Here is a 20,145-nt window from a genome sequence, read left to right as displayed (position 1 = left end):
CCACATTTGATCAAAATGCCAACGGCATATTCAGACTTAAGGTTCAGCAATCCAAACTCACAGCCTTCCATAAAGGTTTCAACTGAATCCATCCTCAGATTCACTAAGGGGTGTGACAAAATATCGAAATGGTGATATATCGTGATACTTTGTATTTTAAAAGGTTATCGATATGCTTCTGCCAAGAATCGAGGTATCGTTTAAAAAAGGTGTCAATATCTAAAACAATTAAATAAAAATGAACCAACAAAGTTGCTAAAATCTTCCACCCTGATACTGGTAGTGTCTCAGTTAACTCCAAGGCTACATTGACGGTGCTCGAAACCCAATCCATTTAGACTGGGAACGTTTGCTCATTCGAAACCAGAGCATTCAGTCATTCGGTCCGATCGATTTTCAGGGCATTTACTTGCTGTTCATTTTAGGGCATTTACAGGTCATTTCCTGTTGAGTTTAAGTCACTGCCTATTCATTTGGGTGATTCCCAGGTCATTTCCTGTTCTGTAACTCAAAACAAACCGGAGGAGACCCCTAAAATACCCCCAAATCAACAGGAAGTAACTGAAAATCAACAGGTAAATGACCTTAAATGGCCCAAAATTACCTCATTGCCTGGGATTGGCTGCCAACGACCGCCACAGACGTTCAATCCGTTTGAAGTGGGAGGGATGGCAGCGAATGAATGAATGAACTCATTCGCTGCCACCCTCCCACCCTCACAGTTCAAATGGTTTGGACGTCTACTAGTGATGAACACATTCCAATTCACAGCAGAAGCTTGTTTTTCTGTTTATTAGTTGTTTGTAGAATATCCTAGAATGATTTCCTGACCAATGTATCGATAATCATTGTATCGCCATATCGTCAGATCATCGTTATCGTGAGCTTTGTATCGCAAATCGTTTCGTATTGTGGGGTACCAAGAGGTTCCCACTCCTAGATTCAATATTATTACCTGGTTTGGTTCACTCTCAGTCATTGGAACAAAATTTTCAATAAAATCAATAGCAAAACCATTTATCAAGAGCAGCAGACACCGACCACCATCTACAACATCAAAGGCTCTCTTATCTCAGCTTAGCCCTTAAACATGGCCACTGCAGACTCTAGCTTTGACTGCATACTATGCTGCCCTATTGTTCTTTTAATCTATTAATTGACTGACATCAGTTTCAAACTGATAAATACAGTGAATTTGATTTGATTTGCATGTGCCACTATACTTTTGTCTTGCTGGATCCAGTCTCCGGGCTTGATTTGACTCAAGTCGGGTGAGGCATTCCTAAGAGGGGGTGTCTGAGAAAAGCAGGACAGCTTCTCCAGCTTCGAGGGAGGAATCCACTCATCATCAGCCAATCCTGAAAGACTTGGAAAAGTGTAGTATATAGTCTAGGGGAAAAAGGAAACAATTAAGTGTAATTATTTAAGAAGTACATGCATGCATGATGACTTAGAAAAATTTGCATTTAACACTTACCTCAATGCTATAATCCCTGATAGGATGGAAGGCACCAAAGAAAAAGTGCTCTTGAATCCTGGTCCAGTTCCTGTTTGCATTCCTAAAAATTAGCAGACATGTTTGCGGCACAATACATTCATAATTTTGCAGCTACGGCACTGTAGTATAGCATTCCCACCCATTATTCTTCAAGGCTTCAGTCTGGTGCAGGCAGGCCTTGACCACAGTGGACAGTCTCCTAAGACCATCAGCTGTCGTCTCGTCCCCGACCTCCACCAAACTCCAAATCCTCTTCAAAGCCAGCAGGGCATAGAGCCGCACACTGAAGTTATGGTGAAAACACCACTGAAGGCTAATGTCCAGTGCGTTTGCCAAATGCTTTTTCTTAAAGGAATACAGGAGTATGTTTTATTATGACTGTAAAGTGATATGAGAAAGAAAGACATTTAGAAGAAGTCTCACTGGATCCTTGAGGGTGGGAACGATGACAGCAAAATGAATCAGGACTGCCAAGAAGGTGCAGATGCCAGTCTTGGTTCCTTCATGATGCTGCATAAAAAGCACATCATTTAAAGCTATTTTCCTTTTAACCCAATCAAATTTAGCTGTATTTACACCAAATTGTAACCCAGTCATTGCAAGGTCAACCTCACCATGTTAAAGCAGGTCCAAAAGCGGTCTATATGCTTTGGATAACGGACCAGGATCAGAATCATTGTCCATTCAATTAAATACTTGACTGAAGCCTGGTTACTGCAGTAGCCAGCTTCAAAGACACTACTCAGTATGGAGGCCACAAACTCCTGCGTGCATTAACAAAAGAGACAAAGTGTTACTGTTTGCCTGGTTGCATTTGCAATGATTAGAGTGTCAGATCTACCTCTTTTAATTTGGGAAGCATGACTAGCAGTGTTTGCCATACTCTGTTCTTCACACGATGTTGTAGAGAGTTACTAGAAATACGCACGGTCTTTGATATTTGCTTGTCCTGGTAAAAAGTTGGACGAGAGAGCAAAACGATTTCTGATGGGTTAGGCAAGTTTTTGTTGACAAATCTATCTCAATCTATTCTACTTCAATTTGTGCACTATACTGTTTACAATATGTGACACTATAGTTATGGCCATTGTGACTTGGTTATACTGTAACAAGTCTAGAGCTGAAACGAGTACTCGAGCAACTCGAGTAACTCGAGTTTAAAAACTGATCCGAGTAATTTTATTCACCTCGAGTAATCGTTTATTTTGACAGCTCTAAGCATCACGTTCTGCTAGGACTACTTTTAATGCGGGACAACGCGCTGTCACGTGCGGAGAGGAAGAAGGGGGGGGAAAAAAAAACTTACCGCAGCCAACAGCCGCCACAAACGACGCCGACGTTGCTAAATACTAGCCCGCACAATGCTACATTGATAACAGGCAGCGTCTGGCGCGTCTCATAGAGATCACATGTATGTTGAACTAGATGCGCATGACAGACTCGGCCGCGTCTGGGCAGCGTTTAAAGCAGTACAGCGCTAAGCGCTAATAAAGAGCGCTAATAAAGAGCGCTAAGCGCTAATAAATAAGATTAACGTTACTGTCGCTACTAGCTCAGGGAACGTTAGCCCTGCGGAGGGCTAGGTTTCAATTAATTATGACCGCTGTCGATGTGTGGCTAACGTGTCTTACATACAGGCTTTAACATAACATAGCATTGTGGAGTGATGAGGGTGTAAAATAAAAACTTAATCATGCTAACTATCAATTTTAGCTCAGTAGTCATTGCTGGATAAAACACCAAGTAGCACTGGTCCCTAATGTGCTCCAATACAGCCTGTATCATACATTTATTTTAAACACTGCAAAAACTCAAAATCCTATCAGGACTTACAGTTTAGACTAACTTAAAACTTAACTAGAACTTAAAAATGGCTTGACACAAAGAGAAATTCAATTGAAACACGTGGGGAAAAAATCCTAACTTTTAAGTGATGTGTGTTATCAAGCGTAACGGCATTTTTAGGTAAGATATATATATATATATTAATAAGATCTAAAAGTTTTTTGAGTGAAAGCAGTGAATTAGTCTTTTTTTTTTTAATTCTAGTTACACCTGAGATGCAATTGTTGGCTGTTTTCAACAATATACATCGAAAATAAAGACATTGATTGACTGAAAATGGTTCAAGATTAGATGAAATGTCTTGTTTTCTCATGTATATGTATAATTGCTCTTCACCTAAAAATATATTTGTTTTATCCGATTACTCGATTAATCGATAGAATTTTCAGTCGATTACTCGATTACTAAAATATTCGATAGCTGCAGCCCTAAACAAGTCTAAGTTACCTTCTCTAAGAGAGTGCAAACAAGCTGCTCCATCAGTCTTTCATGCAGAATGTTGGAAGGATCCAGGCGAGTGAGGAAAGCCAGTGAGTAAATGCGAGGTAGTTGGTCATCTTTATTGTCACTGTAAAACAATAGCATTATAGAAGAGCAAGAGAGACACCTAGAGGCAGGGCTTCTAAAACAAAAGCCTTGATCACTGTGTCAACAGTCATGTACTACTCTATTGCACAGTGGAGCCGCAAATGTAGTCGTATGAAAAAGTATCTGAACCTTTTGGAATTTCTCACATTTCTGCATAAAATCACCATCAAATGTGATCTGATCTTTGTCAAAATCCCACATATTTAAAAACAGTGTCTGCTTTATCTAAAACCACCCAACCATTTTTAGGTTTTCATATTTTAATGAGGATAGCATGCAAACAATGACAGAAGGGGGAAAAAGTCGGTAAACCCTCTGCCTAAGGAGACTTAAAAAGTAATTGGAACCATTTTTTCCCCCAAACAATGTACTGTTAGTCAGCTGTGTGCCCAATCACTGATGAGTGGTTTAAAACTGCCCTGCCCAATAAAAAAACACACTCCTGGTAAGAATGGTATTGATGAGAAGCATCGTCTGATATGCATTATGGCTCAGTCAAAAGAGCTGTCTGAAGACCTGCGATCAAGGATTGTTGATTTGTATAAAGCTGGGAAAGGATACAAAACTATCTCTAAAAGTCTGGATGTTCATCAATCGACAGTCAGATAAGTTGTCTACAAATAGAGTTTGGCACTGTTGCTTCTCTCCCAAGGAGTGGCCATCCACCAAAGAGGACGCCAAGAGTTCAGCGCAGAATACTCAGAGGTAAAAAAGAACACTAGAGTGTTTGCTAAAGACTTACAGAAATCACTGGCACAGTCCAATCCAATATCTCTGTGCACACATCAACTACATGTAAAACTATGGCCAAGAATGGTGTTCATAGGAGAACTCCACGGAGGAAGCCACTGCTGTCTAAAAAAACATTGTTGCTTGTTTAATGTTCACAAAAAGGCACTTGTACCCTCCACAGAAGTTTTGGCAAAATATTTTGTGGACTGATGAAACCACAGTTTGGGAGAAACACAATGAAAGGAGAAAAACACCTGTAACCTTTTTGGTGACCCAAACTGGGTCCACAAAAATATAACAATAACTGCCTTTGACAATAACTGCCTTTGAGGGTGCCTTTAAGAGTAACTAACTGTGTATTGCTGTTTTTTATGTGCACACATTCTTTTGGACTTCTTATCAAGTTATGCCCGCCACTTTGGCACTGCTTAGCTCGTATCTATGGTTACCATGATACCTGATACAGACCATCTGCTGCTAAAAAGTACAACGAGTGAACCAATCATATTTGGACACGAGACTCATCTCCTTAAGAGGTTGAGCAAAATATGTTACAATTACCATTTTTGGACAGGCAGTGTGCCTCCTGAGAGCAGGGGCTGGCCACCTTTGTTCTTACGTGGCATGTGCCAATAAAGAGCCGGACATTTCCGGGCCACGCCAGAGTCTGCCGTGGATTAACGTGTGATTGCTCGGTGTTGTTCCCTGGATACTCAGACAGACCTAGAGCGTTGGCTCTCCGCTCATTGTCAACAGGTAGGAGCTTGATTCATTATCAGGGAACTCGTTGTGCTTTAACTGTGGCATGGGGGTGTTTAGCATTGACAATTATATATCTAGCGCCATTGTTTCTTGTACTTGTGTGTGTTTTAACTGCATCGTGGGGGGTTATAGATGCAATCAGTGACAATCTAGACATAACGCTGTGGTTATTCTGTGTTATGCTTGTTTTTGCTTGCCTTTGTGGGATTATAATCAATTGTAATCAATAAACTTCATTTATTTGCTATTTCTAATCAATAAACATTGTCTATTTAGCAAAAGTGTGCCTGTTGCTGACTCACTGCGAACCTTGGAATTTCATAAAAAACACACAACGTTATGTGTGGAGGAAAAGTGGAACAGCTCAACATCAATACTTCATCGCCACCGTGAAGCATGGTGGCGGGAGCATCATAATTTGGGACTGTTTTGCTTCCTCAGGGCCTGGAAAACTTGCAATCATTAATGGAACAATGAATTCAAAAGTTTACCAGGATTTTTTTGCAGGAAAACCTGAGACTGTCTGACAGACAGTTGAAGCTAAAAAGAGGATGGATGCTGCAAAAAGAAAATGATCCTAAACACCGAAGTAACTCAACTTCAGAATGGTTTCAGAATAACAAAATACACATTCTGGAGGGGCCAAGTCAAAGTGCAGACTTTAACCCCATTGAGATGCTGTGGCATGACCTCAAGACAGCGATTCATGCCAGACATCCAAGGAATCTGACTGAACTACAGCAATTTTGTAGAGAAGAATGGGCCAAGATTAGTCCTGATCGATATGCCAGACTGATCTGCAGCTACCCGAAGCGTCTGGTTGAAGTTAATGCTGTCGGGGGGTGGGGGGGGGGGGTGTTTTACAAAATATTGGACGTGATTTTTCACTTACTTATTTTCCCCCTTCTGTCATTGTTTGCATACTATCCTCATTAAAATCTGAAAACCTATGAATGATTTGGTGGTTTTAGTTAAAGCAGACTCTGCTTTTTCATCTGTGCAATTTTGACAAAGGTCAGATCACATTTGATGGTGATTTTATGCAGAAATGTGAGAAATTCCAAAAGGTTCAGATACTTTTTCATGCCACTGTATTTGCGGTTCAAAATTTTGGCTTGTATACACCGTGGATTTTTGTTAATATACAAGCCAGGGGCAGAACGTAGGTCGGGGCTGGGGGTGCGACCGCACCTAGACCTCTGAGTGGCCCCATTATTGGATGTAAAGTAGGCGTGGATGGCAGCAGCTCACCTCGCCACCACAGCATTAGAGGCGCAGAGAGCACCAAGTTGTTCTACATAAGCCTGGACATCTTGAACGAGCCTTGGGAAGAAAAACAGTAAATGAAACACTCTTTTAAAAAATAATAATAATAAAAAAAAGACTCATCAGTACCGCTGATCTCGCCTGAACACGGGGCCATAAATGCAGCCCTCAGCCATGATGTTGATGTGATTAAAAACACTGGAAAAAATGCAGTCGTCTTGCTTCCTGCTTTGTCCATGATCAGGTAACCATGTGTGACAACAGTGTTGTAGCAGCACACTAAATACTCCGTTCTTGGACTCAGACAGCTCCATGATCTCGGCAGCAATCTAAATAAATCATCAATATAACTTCATTATTCTACTATGACCAGCTGTGGCAAACGGATTTTTTGGTGTAGGAAACGCAGTAGTTAAGAGTTCCTTCACTGGGTTGTTATGAATTTGAAATTGTATTGATGTATAATGGCCATCATCCTATTATTGCATATGTACTCAACAACTTATAAATCATAACTCAAGGAAAAGGGTAATTTCAATTTTTTTTTTAAACAAGAAATTGTTCTAACAATGACTTGATTACAATTTAAAACAATATGCAAAATTGTTGAGATTTTTAGGACAAAGGAAAAGTAGACTGCAATGTCTGAACATGGGAGTTTGGTTTGATGCAGACAATTTAAATGGTTACCTGTTTCACAGTTGCTGTCAGCAATGGGGCCTGACTGTCTGTAAGCAGTAACAGTGTTGGGTGGAAGGCCACAGAGACGAAGCATTTGAGGGCAGGCCAGAAGTCATGGGCGTTATTGCTCAGCCCATGTACCAGCTCCCAGGTACGACTCACAACATTCACACAGAGGGCCTCGTCTTCGTGCACTAACTGAGATGAAAAATATAACACTTTAACACTCGACCAGTGCTTCTCAATTATTTTCTATTACACCCCCCAAACCCTCCCCTCAGGAAGACAAACGTTTTGTGCCCCCAAATCTCTGCCTTCACTGTAAATAGTATCATTTGTCTATAAAATTATATTATTATAATAAGCACACCTCTGCATAGTATAGTCTTTTTATATTAAAAGGAAAAATTAATATAGATCAACTTACAATAAAGTATAACTGTATTAGGATTGTTTTGTTTGTAGCACAAAAAAAAAAAAAAGACTTCAAGCGCATCCATTTGCCTGAATTAAAAAAGAAGTCAAATCCAAACTGTAAAAATAACCTCAAGTCACATTTTTTGACCATTTGACACTGAAATATAACATTTATTAAAATCAATAAATAATCATCAATTCAAATTCATTAGCAACATTAAATCATGAGGACAATATGCCAAACAATTTGACCGAAAAACCGAAAATTAACAGTACAAAAACTACAGTGTCATTGGACCGAGGGACAGTTTTTATTTTTGATGCAGGCAGTACCAGCTCATTTGCTATAGTGTGGGGTTATTTTGCACTGAGCAACTTGGTATGCCACATTCTATGATTCCAACGGTGCTCACTGGTTTACTGATGTAACACTGACAAAGCGGACTATTGTTGGCAATATTCGTCATGTTTTCGCAAAAAACAAACAAAAAAACAAAAACAAAAAACAAAACAAAAAAATCAAGCGGCTTCTCGATGTGATTGGGGTCTAAAGTGACGTCTTAATTGATTTGTCTTCCTGCTGTCCGCTGCAAACATTTATAGACACAGTAAACAGACGAGTCTTTCATCATCTCCCACTGTAATAAAGGTCAAAGCCAAACGCTACATACACTTCGTCGTATTTCCTCGTATTAGCTCGTCATATCTCCAGTGCTCTTTCCTGTGTGCTCTTGTTTGGTTCAGAAATATTGCGGACTCTGAAAATGACAGCACCACTGCCACCCATTAAGTGGATGTGTAATTACACTTAGTTCTGGTACAGCAAAAAAAGTATGTTCCAAGAGGTCACATGCGCCACCCCCAGCATCGCTGTGCGCCACCCGACCACTATTTGAGAAGTACTGACATAGACACACAATCGAAATTCACACACACTTACTCACTTGTGGCAGCACAGTCTCCATAAAGGCAAGAACGGGCAGCACCAGGTTGCTGGGAAGTAGAGCTAGAGCATCCACGCAGCAGCTCAGAGCGACCAAGGCAGTTTCTGTGTGAACAGGCAACTCAAAATCTCGAACAGCGACCATTTTTATCAGGAGACTCTGGCAAATCCACTGATCTCGCATGAAGTGGGCAGCTGTGCGACCCCAGTCCTCTAGGAGAAGACCCCGCCCATCTTCAATACTGAGGAAAGAATAACTGGGTTACTTTAATGACAGGCAAGTGTGTTTAACACCCTTTCCAACTCTCTCAGTCACAGACCTCAAGGTGTCTGTTGTGTGAGGTTTCTGCAACCTCTCATTGAAGCGTCCCAGAGGTGAATGAATTTGCCAGGGAGACGGCACTAGCTTGCAGAATAGCTCATTAAGTTGTTTTAGAGGAGAAAAGGGGTCTGGGTTGATTGCTTGCCATTCCATTAGTTGACAAAGTGTGGCAAGAGATGCCATAGCAACTGCTTTAGTAACCTGGCTTGCCACTGTCGGGATCTATCACAAGGAGAATGATGAATAGCTGACCAAGTTAAAGGCTTTAGATTATATTTTGCTTCTAACCTCCTGGGTCGGTTCTTGCAGAATGCGGAGACTGTACTTGATAACCTTAGTGAAGGAATCTTGTTGACTTGCAGAACTGTGCATGGCCAACTGCTTCAACACACACAAATACAGCTCTGCCCGCTCTATGTCACACAACTGTATAAAACCAAACATACATTGTAATCTATCAAATCCAAAAGATCCTTATGTTTTGTGGACTGCTAATTACCTCATGCAGTTCCCCACACAAACGCCTCACAATAAACTCCTGGACTGAATGTTCAAGCTGCGGAATGAGCCTCTCCAAAGCAGCAGTCACTTCACCTAGTGAAAAAAAGCAAATAAAAAACATGACTTTATTGCAAGTCATTTGGCTTGTATCCATTTTCTTGTATCCCATTTGAGGACAGAAATTGGTTATAGCATTTTTAAAACAATGGCACCCAATATTATGATAACGTGCATTATCACAGAATGTCAAGAACGTTTTCAAATTGTTCTCATAGATTCCTGCATTGCACAGGTTTGCCTCATCATAGGAATAACTCACAAAATTATGTACACCTCAAAAACCTACAAAACATACCACTCAGGTTACATCTACACTAGGTCGGATAATGGCCTTGAAGTGCGTATGACACCAAAAAGCATGTTTATTTCATATTTCATGCAGTGTTTTATGCTCCTGAATGAAATGGACCGCTTGGATGTGTGTGGAATCGATCATTTTATATATTCAATTTTTGAAGCCCGCGCCATGAAAATGAATTACTTCCGGCTCCAGTCTCGGGTTTAGGACGAATGTGAATGTGACGTCACCCGGGTCAGCATCTCATAATACAGCATTGCTTTATAGCATGCAGATGGACTGCGGCTTCAGCTGATTTTGCGGATTAATTTGTTTATTTTTCGCATCACGCCAGCCAAACGGCTGCGGGCTTTTGTGGCTGTACCAGGGAGAGGCGTGTGAGCCTTTTTGGGTTTCAGAAAGTTCCCGTTCACCCCGAGATCGGCCAAAACAAGTGTGCGACAACTGTGGGACCATTGGACTTACAAGGAAGTGAGTAAACATCATGTTTTGTGTTATGTTAAATACTGGGATCATGGCACACGTTTGAATACCGAGGTGGCTTGCATTTTGTGGCCGACATGCTCCTTGTCCACTCGGCCGACGACCGGCAGTTTGTCGCACATGCCCCTGCCGGGAGAGCACTATACTTGGCTTATTGGCCTCTTCGTGTGCCTGGTGTTCTAATTTTCCACCCAATCAGAAATTGCAACTTTGTGTTAAAAATGGCCGTGAATACAGCGATTACAAAGTAAACACTACAAACTTTCTTTAAATAAAGGACTATTTACTTACGTTTGATCATGGATGGGCATGTAGAAAAGCTCTTAGACACTTTCTGCCATGTTAGCAATACAACAACTGCAGCGGCTCTCTTGCCGTTTACGTCTTCGCCGTGTAGTAGAGCATTATTTTGCCATATTTGTGTTGACCATGTGGCAGCTACGCGCTCCTCCGGCGTCGGTCGGTTTGTCCGGAAGTCATTGTCCAGCTACTTCCCCGCAAACGAGCCCTTTGCTCTAAGTAAGGGAACAACGAGCTCTAACTTGCTCGCCGCCGGGCGGGTTGCTGATCGGCGAAGACAATCGACAACCCCGCCGTCGTGTGAAATGATCCGGGCTGGATTTGTGTGATTTTTCGCTTCGAAGACTTAGAAACATCTCTCGGTTCGGGTTAGCATGTTGGCTAGCTCTCACGCCTCTTAGTTTGTTTACATTCTCCGAAGCCGGGGCAAGGAAATGACAAAAGCCCGACTTACTATGGTGGCATAAAATATCGTTTGGGAGGTACGACAGTAAAGGTGAAGTTGACAGTTTTGACCATTATGGACTAATTTTGTCATGTCGTACTGAATAAATGCATTTTTATTATTTCATAATCCATTTAGCACAAGACTTATTTGTCAAGACCATACCATTTATTTAGCTATTGGGGAAAAATACTTGGATACAAAGAATATCCTGTAAAAATATTGAAGTAGAGAACCAGAAACAATGACATTTTGCGGCTCTCTTCATCGCATTTTCCTCGTTCTAAATAATTCCCCCTCAATGGGCTGAATAGTAAAACAGATGAAACCATTCTCCTGCCGACGTCATCCTCCTGTTGGGGACGCTAGAGCCCTACAATGGCGGCGTGGCTAATCGGCAGATTAAAAGACTAATTTATCGCCATCTGGACTATGCCAAATTGTGGAGGGGCTTAAACGCACCTTAAACGTAATGTGGACAGGAATAAAAATAGTCGGCAAAATACCCTGGAGAAATTTATCTGTCCTGGTGTAGACGTAGCCTCAGTATTTGTCTGTGTATTTGTACACCAATGTGACAAATACATTAGAATTGGTCTGTTCTATACCACATGCTTTTCATCTTAACTACGGACTAAAATACAGTGGTACCTCTACTTGCGAACGTCTCTATATAAGGAATTTTCAGGTTAAAGCACGTCTCAATGGGGAAAATATTGCCTCTTGTTACCTAAGAAATTTCAGGATACAAAAGGCTTTTGCCTTTTGTAGTATGCAGTATAGGCTGCTACTCTCAGCTGCCAGAGTTTACTGACCATAACATACTCTGCCATTGGCTATACCTAGTATCTTCCTGGTATTTAATTAGCCAAGAGGGACCTCTACTGTATGTGTATGTGTGTATCCCAGCATCCTCTTCATTCGCCTGTCATGTTCGACAGCTTTACGTGAGTCTGTTAACTTTTATTCGCTATTCTTAGTTGTTTTTTTTTTACATTCTGCACAACTCTTATTTTATTGTTATTCTGAAATGATCTCATTGTTACATCATGTATTTGTTACATGTTTTGATTAATTTTTATGCTTTATAAAAGATTTATGTCTGAACTTTGGGGGGCTTGGAGCAAATCAGGGCATTTACATGGAAAATGCGTCTCTACTTACGGAATTTTCACTTTACGAAACTAGTTCCAAAACCAATTAATTTTGTAAGTAAAGGTACTACTGGACTGTATAAATCCACAATATTATACAAACCGTGTTGTTCTGGTGTTTCTTTAAGCTGGAGCAGTTGGAGAATGAGTTGCAAGCTCTTGTCACTCTTCTTCAGGGGCATGTAGTGGTTGGTGTCGATACGGCTTAGAGTGTCCACCAGAGGACACAATAACAACTCGAGGTTGTCACCAATCTTTCCTTCAGGTTGACTACTCTCAATGTCAGTGCACAGAAGAATGGACCTGGCCAATTTTTCTGCCTCTTTGGGGTCAGGTAAACACTCTGTCTCACCTGAAATGCATATTAACTAGTTAAGTGAATAACAAAACAAAACACAAAAAATTTTTTTAAATATTTTTTACTCTCAAGCTTACCACCACATGCTGTAACTGTTAGAAACTCATGCATTTTGCCTTGAATATATGCTCTGATGACACCCTTACTTGAGGGCACACCATCTTTATCACTTGGCTTAAAACTGCCCTCATTGACTGAGAGCCAGCTACACACCTGAAAAGACATACAAAGCAGTTCTGTTAAATAAATTGTCCTGTGCAGATATAATTTACGATTCAAGCAAACACAATAAGGCATACCTCATTCCAAAGAGCGGTGCCTCGACAAAGTGACTCATCCCCCCGAAAATTGCCAAGGAAGGTAAAGACATCATCAAGGGTCACTGTGCTCTGAAAATACATTATTGCAGTACTTCTCAAATGTTCTTTTCTGTACTAGAATAAAGTGGAATTGCACATCCACTCAGTGAGTAGCAGTGGCGCTCATTTTCAGAGGGTGCGCAGTATTTTTTAACCAAACAAGAACACACAGCAAAGAGGACTGGAGACATGAAGAGCTAAGATGAGGAAATGCATATGTAGTGTTTGGCTTCGACTTTTAATACAGTGGTAGATGACGAAAGACCAGTCTGTTGACTGTGTCTAAAAATGTTTGAGCGGAAAGCAGGAAGCCAAATCAATTAGGACGTCACTTAAAGACATTAGACCTAAGCCTGAACGATATATCCTTTTAACATCGCTATCGCGATGTGCACATGCGCAATAGTCCCATCGCAAGGACGTGGGATAGTTTTTTGTTTTTTTTATCCCACAAACTTCATGCGCTCGCACAGCCTCCCTCCCTCAATCTCCCAGCTCTTTGTTCCTTAATCACTGTGGCATTCGCTTATTAAAGTTAACGATGTGGACAGATGGTTGTCTTTGATATTGCCAGAGAAGCCGACTTCACATGCCTTATGTAAATCATCGTTTAACTTGTTAAATAGTTGTTGCGCAAGGAAGGGCACGCTGAAATGAATGTGTGTGTGTGTCGAGACGTTCAAGGCAGCTGGACATGTTATGTCGTGGCTATAAAAGCTAGAAGTGATCTTGAGGGGTTTGTAATTTCTACATGTTACTCCAGGAGTCACAGCAAAGTTAGGTAAACAGAAGCATTTAATAAAGCCGAGCATTTTTCGACTATAGTACTTTATTGTTGTTGAAAAATGATTCAGAAGCATTTAATAAAGCCAAACATTTTTCTACTACAGTAGTTTATTCTTGTTTAAAAATGATTCGGTGGGACAGTAATGTTTAAGACTGATCATAATTATTAAATTTGAAGTGCTTAAATAACATTTATTAAAATATATGATAATATATAATCAGTGTTGGGCACGTTACTTTAAAAAAGTAATTTGTTACATTACTCACTACTTCTTCCAAAAAGTAACTGAGTTAGTAACTGAATTACTCTATAGTAAAAGTAACTAGTTACCAGGGAAAGTAACTATTTCCGTTACTTTAAAAAGAACTTGTTGCATGTCAAAGAATTTGACATTTTCTGAGCAGTATTCGAGTCAGTGGAATAGAGAAGAACAGACAGGTAGTTAACTTGTTAGGTGCTTCAGCAGATTTGAATTGCTTACCACAGATGTCGACAAAAGCTTTGCCCCGGGACATAAATTACACATTACATGCAGGTTCTTTCCTTTAATTTCGACAAACTTGAAATAGTGTCTATATCTCCACCTCTTAAAGGACAATTTTTCTTCTGACTGCTCTTCCATCCAGACCCTGTGCATCTGTTTTGCGTGTGTGTGTTTGCCGCACGCGCTGTTCCGGTTTGCTTGTGAAATCACCGGCTCTGATTGGCTTACCACGACACATCACTCTAACCCTCAGCCAATTACAATCACTTCCATCGCATCTCTCGAGGGGCTGCATTCAGGTAGGCTAGTTTCCCGACAATTCACGTCACCTTCAAAGCGTCTGCCGTCCTCAAGATGGAAGCAGAATTATTGCTGGCTGACAGTGGGAGATGGGAACGAGGCTAGCATCAGGTGTAGCCAACTCAGAAACGTTACCAAACTTTGGAAAGCATTGTCTAATTGAATGAGCAGGGACAAACAGCTTGGATTCAGAAGTACGTGCGCTATTCTCGAACTTGAACGCACCCAAAGTCTTGGATGACAAATCAACAGAGCAGAGAGTCGCGTCGACACAGCTGGTCGTTTCTTCAATTTATTCAGAGTAAGTAACGCACCGCTTTTGACCGTCAGTAACGGTAACGGCGTTGTAACGGCGGAAAAAGTAGTTAGTTAGATTACCCCGTTACTGAAAAAATAACGCCGTTACGTAACGGTGTTATTTATAACGGCGTTACGCCCAACACTGTATATAATACATATACATTTTTTTAATCATACTTTGGGGAAAAAAAAGTGAAAAAACATGTCTTATGTGTATCTCTTTCCAGTGCTAAATCTGAATAAATACAATGAACACACACCAAAAAAAGGAAAAAAAAAATTTTTAGGTGGGGGGTGGGCGGGGTTTGAGGGGGAGGGTGCGCTACTTTGCAGTTTTTCACTTATCGCGGCGGGTTCTGGTCCCCACTAACGGCAAAAAACGGGGGATCACTGTACACTGTGGTCATGGTGAATCATCCAAAGTCTTTCCAAACACCTATTCCAAGTCATCTAGTGAAAATATCTTTTAAAAAATATATATATTTAGATTTTTTTTTTTTTAATATCGCAATACTGGACTGTCTCAGAAAATTAGAATACACAATATTCTATTTTCCTGAGACAGTCAGGAAATTAGAATATCGTGTATTCTAATTTTCTGAGACAGTCCAGTATAATATCGCAATATATCGTAAATCCCCCAAAAATCACAACAATATTTTTTCCAATATCGTTGAGGCCTAATTAGACCTAAAATCGCATTGATAAGCCGCTATTTTTTTTTAAGCGGAAATTTGCCGAATATTGCCAAAAATTGTACCGCTTTGTCAGAGTTACATCAATAAACCAGCGAACACTGTTAGCATGATATAGGGTGGCATACAAAGTTGTGCAGTGCAAAATAACCCCACACCATAGAAAAGGAGCTGATACTGCCTGTAGCAAAAATAAAAACTGTCCCTCGGTCAGATGACACTGTTGTTTTTTGTTCGATTAATTCTGTTTTTTTTTTTTTTTCGGTCAAATTGTTTGGCATATTGTCTTCATGTGTTAATGTTGCTGATCAAAATGAATGATCTGACATTTATTGATTTTACTAAATTTTATTTTCCAGTATCAAATGGTCAAAAAATGTAGCTTGAGTGTATTTTTACAGTTTGAATGTGAGTTGTTTTTTTTAATTCAGGCAAATTGATGCCCTTTAAGTCTTTTCTGTTCCAAACAAAACAATGTTAAAAAAGTTATACTCTAATGTAAGTTGAACTCTATTACTTTTTTATCTTTAATATAAAAAGACGCAATGTAACGCAGGAGTGTACTTGTAATAATAATAATTTTATAGAGAAATGATACAATTTACAGTGGCAGCAGAGTTGGGGGGGGCGCATGACGTATACGTCTTTCTGGGGGGGCGTCACAAAAAGTAATTCAGAAGCACTGGATTAATGTATCAGGGCTACAGATAGGACACCTCAGAAATGTCAAAGTGCAGGTCAACTATAATACACTAATATGGATATACTGTACCTAAGGATAGTACAAATGCATTGCATTTTTAGCCAAGATCTCATTAAAGTTGCAGAGCAAGTATTTTACAGACTATGCTTTTCTTACCACATCTAGGAGACAGAGGGCGCTTTTCAGTAAGAAGCACTGGGCAGCACCTCTCAAGAGGACTTGATGTGTGATCATGGTGCAGCGCAGCACCTCCCTTTTGGGGACACAACAAGAATGCAATTAATCGGCACTTGAACTATGAAAGTAGTGTTTTCGTCCACGCACGAACCTGAGGGCAGTGAGCCCATCGATCGTTAATATTGGGTGTGGAGCAAGTTTTGACAGGGCCTCAGAGATGAAGAGGAGGGGCACTGCACACCAATGCTTACATCCAAGCTGCTGGATCATTTGTAGCAGTACAGGGCCTGAAAAGCACATAAAATTTTCACAGAAGAAAGGCTATGTAGCTGAGAGGGGGGTAAAGCTGCGTGTTTGCACCTCTTTCCTCTAATGGGAGGTTGTTGAAGAAGGTTTTTAAGAATATTTGGAGTTTGATTGCCAGTTCGGGACAGTCTCCAACACTTTGGCCACCTGCCCTAGAGAAAAGTACAACAATTAATTACACCTGACTACACATTATAACCTAATGTAAAACAAATCAAATAATGTATATGTGTCACTGAGTTTAAAATCACCTGCAGAAGAGTGACATTTCTGACAGAACATCCATAAATGGCCCAACGACAAACTGGAGAGCGAATTAGACAAATTTAGCCATGAACGCAACATATAGTAATTCAAATTCAAAGGGAGACATGCACAAAATTTCACCTGAGAAAAAGCTGAAGTAAAGGCTGACTGCTGGAGGGTTTGAATTTCCAGGAGGTGACAGACACCCGCTCGCATTAAGGTTTTATTCTCACTGTGGAACATCCGCTGGTACACGCATAGCAGCCATGAGGGATGGAAGAGGTCTTGACCTCCAAACACGAGACAGCGCATAAGTGAGTGGACACATAAGATATCTTACCATGGTTTTGTTTAGCACGCTGTAATTTTACTGTTCAAACAGTATGAAAAGCAACAGTGATACCTTCATTTGCCGTAGTTTGGATTAGAGCGTCTATTCTATTCAGAACCGGCCGGACAACATGGACCTGAAGAAGAAACGGCACGTAGATCTCTTTGCAGTAATGTTTAGGTGGCGATGACCCATGAACAAAATCGTCAGAAGGCAATGTTGACCTGGTTTTCCTCCAAAGTCTCCATCACCAGCACATAATCCTCCCAAAAGGCTCTGAGAATCTTGCTGCTTTTGGCTGTCCATTTGAACAAGATCTCCTCACCACTAACTTCAATAACAGAAAGAAAGTGCAAGTTCTTATAGTCACATAACCCATCAATATAGCGGCGTAGTCTAAGGAGGTCTACTGTAAGAGCAACAAAATTGCCTTCCTGATAACTAAATTGGGAAATCACATGAGTACCGTAATTTTCGGTCTACAACCCCTAGCAAAAACTATGGAATCACCAGTCTCGGACGAGCACTCATTCAGACATTTTATCATATAGAACAAACTCAGATAAAAAGCTTGAAAAAAGAATGAATTAGTTCAAAAGTACAACTCTTTAGCATTCAGATGAAGAATACTGTTTGTCACTTATCAGGTCCATGCCTCAGAGCTGAAGAGATGGGGGTCCACCTGTTAGTGATTAGACCACACGCAGCACTCTACATCAAATTGGTGTGCATGGCTATCATTCCAGGAAGAAGCCTCTTCTGAAGACGGTACACAAGAAAGCCCGCCCATCTCATCAGACCATAGCACATGGTTCCAGTAGTCAATGTGCTTTGTTGACATGTCTTCAGCAAACTGTGTGCAGGCTTTCTTGTTTACCGTCTTCAGAAGAGGCTTCCTCCTGGGGTGACAGCCATGCACACCAATTTGATGTAGAGTCCGGCGTATGGTCTGAGCACTAACAGGCTGCCCCCCCATCTCTTCAATCTCTGCAGCAATGCTGACAGCACTCCTGTAACGAGTCACATGACATTTTGAAGGGAAAATGACAAGCAGTACTCAATTTGGACATTTGGGGATGTACGTAGTTTCTAAGGGTTGTATTCACTTTTGTTGCCAGGGGTTTAGATATTAATGGCTATATTTTGATGGCTAAATAAATTAACTAAGCTGCACAGACTACTTTTCATTGTGTCAAAGTGTCATTTTGTCCCATGAAAAGATATAAATATCTGCAGAAATGCGAGGGGTCCACTCACTTTTGTGATACACTGTACTTTTAGCTACTGTTGAGCTACCTTTAGGCAAACATTTTACCTTGTTGAGAAGGACAGTCCACGCCCTGTTCCTGTGATGATTCCACACACCTTTTGAGGAGATACAGTGCTCTCTTACGGGATACACTGTCTCTGTGGATTAGTCCGTTCTGAATCACCCACCAAAACCGGAGACAGGGACGAGGGTCTGGTTTGGTAGGTGCCAGCAGGTAGTCCGACAGAGCGGTCAAATAGAGCAGTGTTCGCTCAGTTACAGATGGAGTAGGTTCCAATGCGTGCCAGTTGCACAAGTCGCTCAAAGTCTTGCTAAGGATGCTGCTCAGCATTGCATCACTGCAAGAGCTCAACAGGGCTAACATAAGCCGGACGGTGACCCGGCAGCGCAACCCGTCTTGAAAAGTTCTAATGCCCGACAAAACACACGACAAAACGCTCAACGTGAGCTGCTCGTCTCCTCTTAAAGAGGGAAGAAGTGCAGCCAGGACTTCACTAGCAACCTCCACACTAAGTTTCTCCACGCCAGGTCGGTCCTCCTCTGGCAGCCGGAGAGAAGGCAGGACGGCCAGAGCGGCTCTGCCCACCACAGTCGGGTCACATAACCGGACACAGACAGCCACAAGTCTGCACACAGCTGCTGTGCTCCCCCGAAATGACCATTTCACACCCTCCGCTTCTTTTGTTGATATTTGGGAGAGAAGAGGCAGACAATGCGTCCAAATAATAGACTCGATTTTATCAAGTATACATTGTCTTTTAGCGGTTGGCGATGAACTTGTTTCTGATTGAACAACAATATTCTCGAGACCCTCTATGAAAACTGTCAGCGCCTCAACGCTTTCCGTCTCCGGCCACACGTCAGCTGGCCAGCACAGGGAGTCAAACAGTAGTTCGTAGTCAGGAGAAATGGCTAAAATTGCCTTAATTAAAACGGAATTCATTCTAGATGACGTTAAAAGACTAAAAGGTAGGAAGGCACGTTACAAAATAGATGAATTGTCCTGTCGGTGCCTTACAAAAAAAAGAAGATTGTCCTGTGCGCTGTCGCGTGTTGCGTTTATGCAGGGGCTGGTTGTAAACTTCCGCATACGTCACAATAAGTTATCGCGAGAGGTTGATTTTTTTTCCATGTGGCCACAATTTTTTATTTTTTTTATTTTTGTTTTTTTCATAAAGTCAATGTCCTCTTTTAATTTTCTCCAATGATTTTGTGTGTTTTTTTTGTTGTTGTTGTGTTCATAACAAAATTATGTCGATTGGATTGTTCAATGTACACATAACACAACATAATTCCTGAAAAATGTAAAATAATATATTTATTTATTTATTTATTTATAGTCAAATCAATTTATTGGTTTTATCATAACAAAGCAACATATAACAGCATGTATACGAACAAACAAAAACCGAATATTAATGCTATCCAAAAATGGAAGCAGCAGTCAGTGCACACACTCAATGACAATAAATAAATAAATAAATAAATAAAAGAACAACATAGACAAACCATACACAAGTACATAGTCTGGGAT

General features: G+C 40.8%; 1 protein-coding gene across 1 annotated transcript in view; it reads right to left on the bottom strand.

The window, feature by feature from the left end:
• Positions 1-19,682, bottom strand: part of tarbp1 (TAR (HIV-1) RNA binding protein 1) — a 33,951-nt gene extending 14,269 nt beyond the window's left edge. The window contains exons 1-25 of the mRNA XM_057849020.1: positions 18,657-19,682; positions 17,566-17,672; positions 17,414-17,477; positions 17,152-17,300; positions 17,016-17,068; positions 16,819-16,916; positions 16,610-16,745; positions 16,438-16,534; positions 12,953-13,042; positions 12,731-12,866; positions 12,399-12,647; positions 9,554-9,648; positions 9,343-9,480; positions 9,053-9,276; positions 8,734-8,974; positions 7,382-7,570; positions 6,821-7,020; positions 6,677-6,748; positions 3,791-3,911; positions 2,340-2,447; positions 2,113-2,262; positions 1,922-2,008; positions 1,638-1,843; positions 1,478-1,559; positions 1,224-1,389 (exon numbers count right to left, since the gene is read on the bottom strand). Of these exons, the coding sequence (XP_057705003.1) occupies positions 1,224-1,389; positions 1,478-1,559; positions 1,638-1,843; positions 1,922-2,008; positions 2,113-2,262; positions 2,340-2,447; positions 3,791-3,911; positions 6,677-6,748; positions 6,821-7,020; positions 7,382-7,570; positions 8,734-8,974; positions 9,053-9,276; positions 9,343-9,480; positions 9,554-9,648; positions 12,399-12,647; positions 12,731-12,866; positions 12,953-13,042; positions 16,438-16,534; positions 16,610-16,745; positions 16,819-16,916; positions 17,016-17,068; positions 17,152-17,300; positions 17,414-17,477; positions 17,566-17,672; positions 18,657-19,554 (4,156 nt within the window). The 5' untranslated portion in view covers positions 19,555-19,682. The remainder of the gene's footprint in view (positions 1-1,223; positions 1,390-1,477; positions 1,560-1,637; positions 1,844-1,921; positions 2,009-2,112; positions 2,263-2,339; positions 2,448-3,790; positions 3,912-6,676; positions 6,749-6,820; positions 7,021-7,381; positions 7,571-8,733; positions 8,975-9,052; positions 9,277-9,342; positions 9,481-9,553; positions 9,649-12,398; positions 12,648-12,730; positions 12,867-12,952; positions 13,043-16,437; positions 16,535-16,609; positions 16,746-16,818; positions 16,917-17,015; positions 17,069-17,151; positions 17,301-17,413; positions 17,478-17,565; positions 17,673-18,656) is intronic.
• Between the last annotated feature and the right edge of the window lie 463 nt (positions 19,683-20,145).

The sequence above is a fragment of the Corythoichthys intestinalis genome, chromosome 10 (assembly GCF_030265065.1).
Source record: "Corythoichthys intestinalis isolate RoL2023-P3 chromosome 10, ASM3026506v1, whole genome shotgun sequence".
NCBI lineage: Eukaryota > Metazoa > Chordata > Actinopteri > Syngnathiformes > Syngnathidae > Corythoichthys > Corythoichthys intestinalis.
This window is presented reverse-complemented; position numbering and strand designations above follow the sequence as displayed.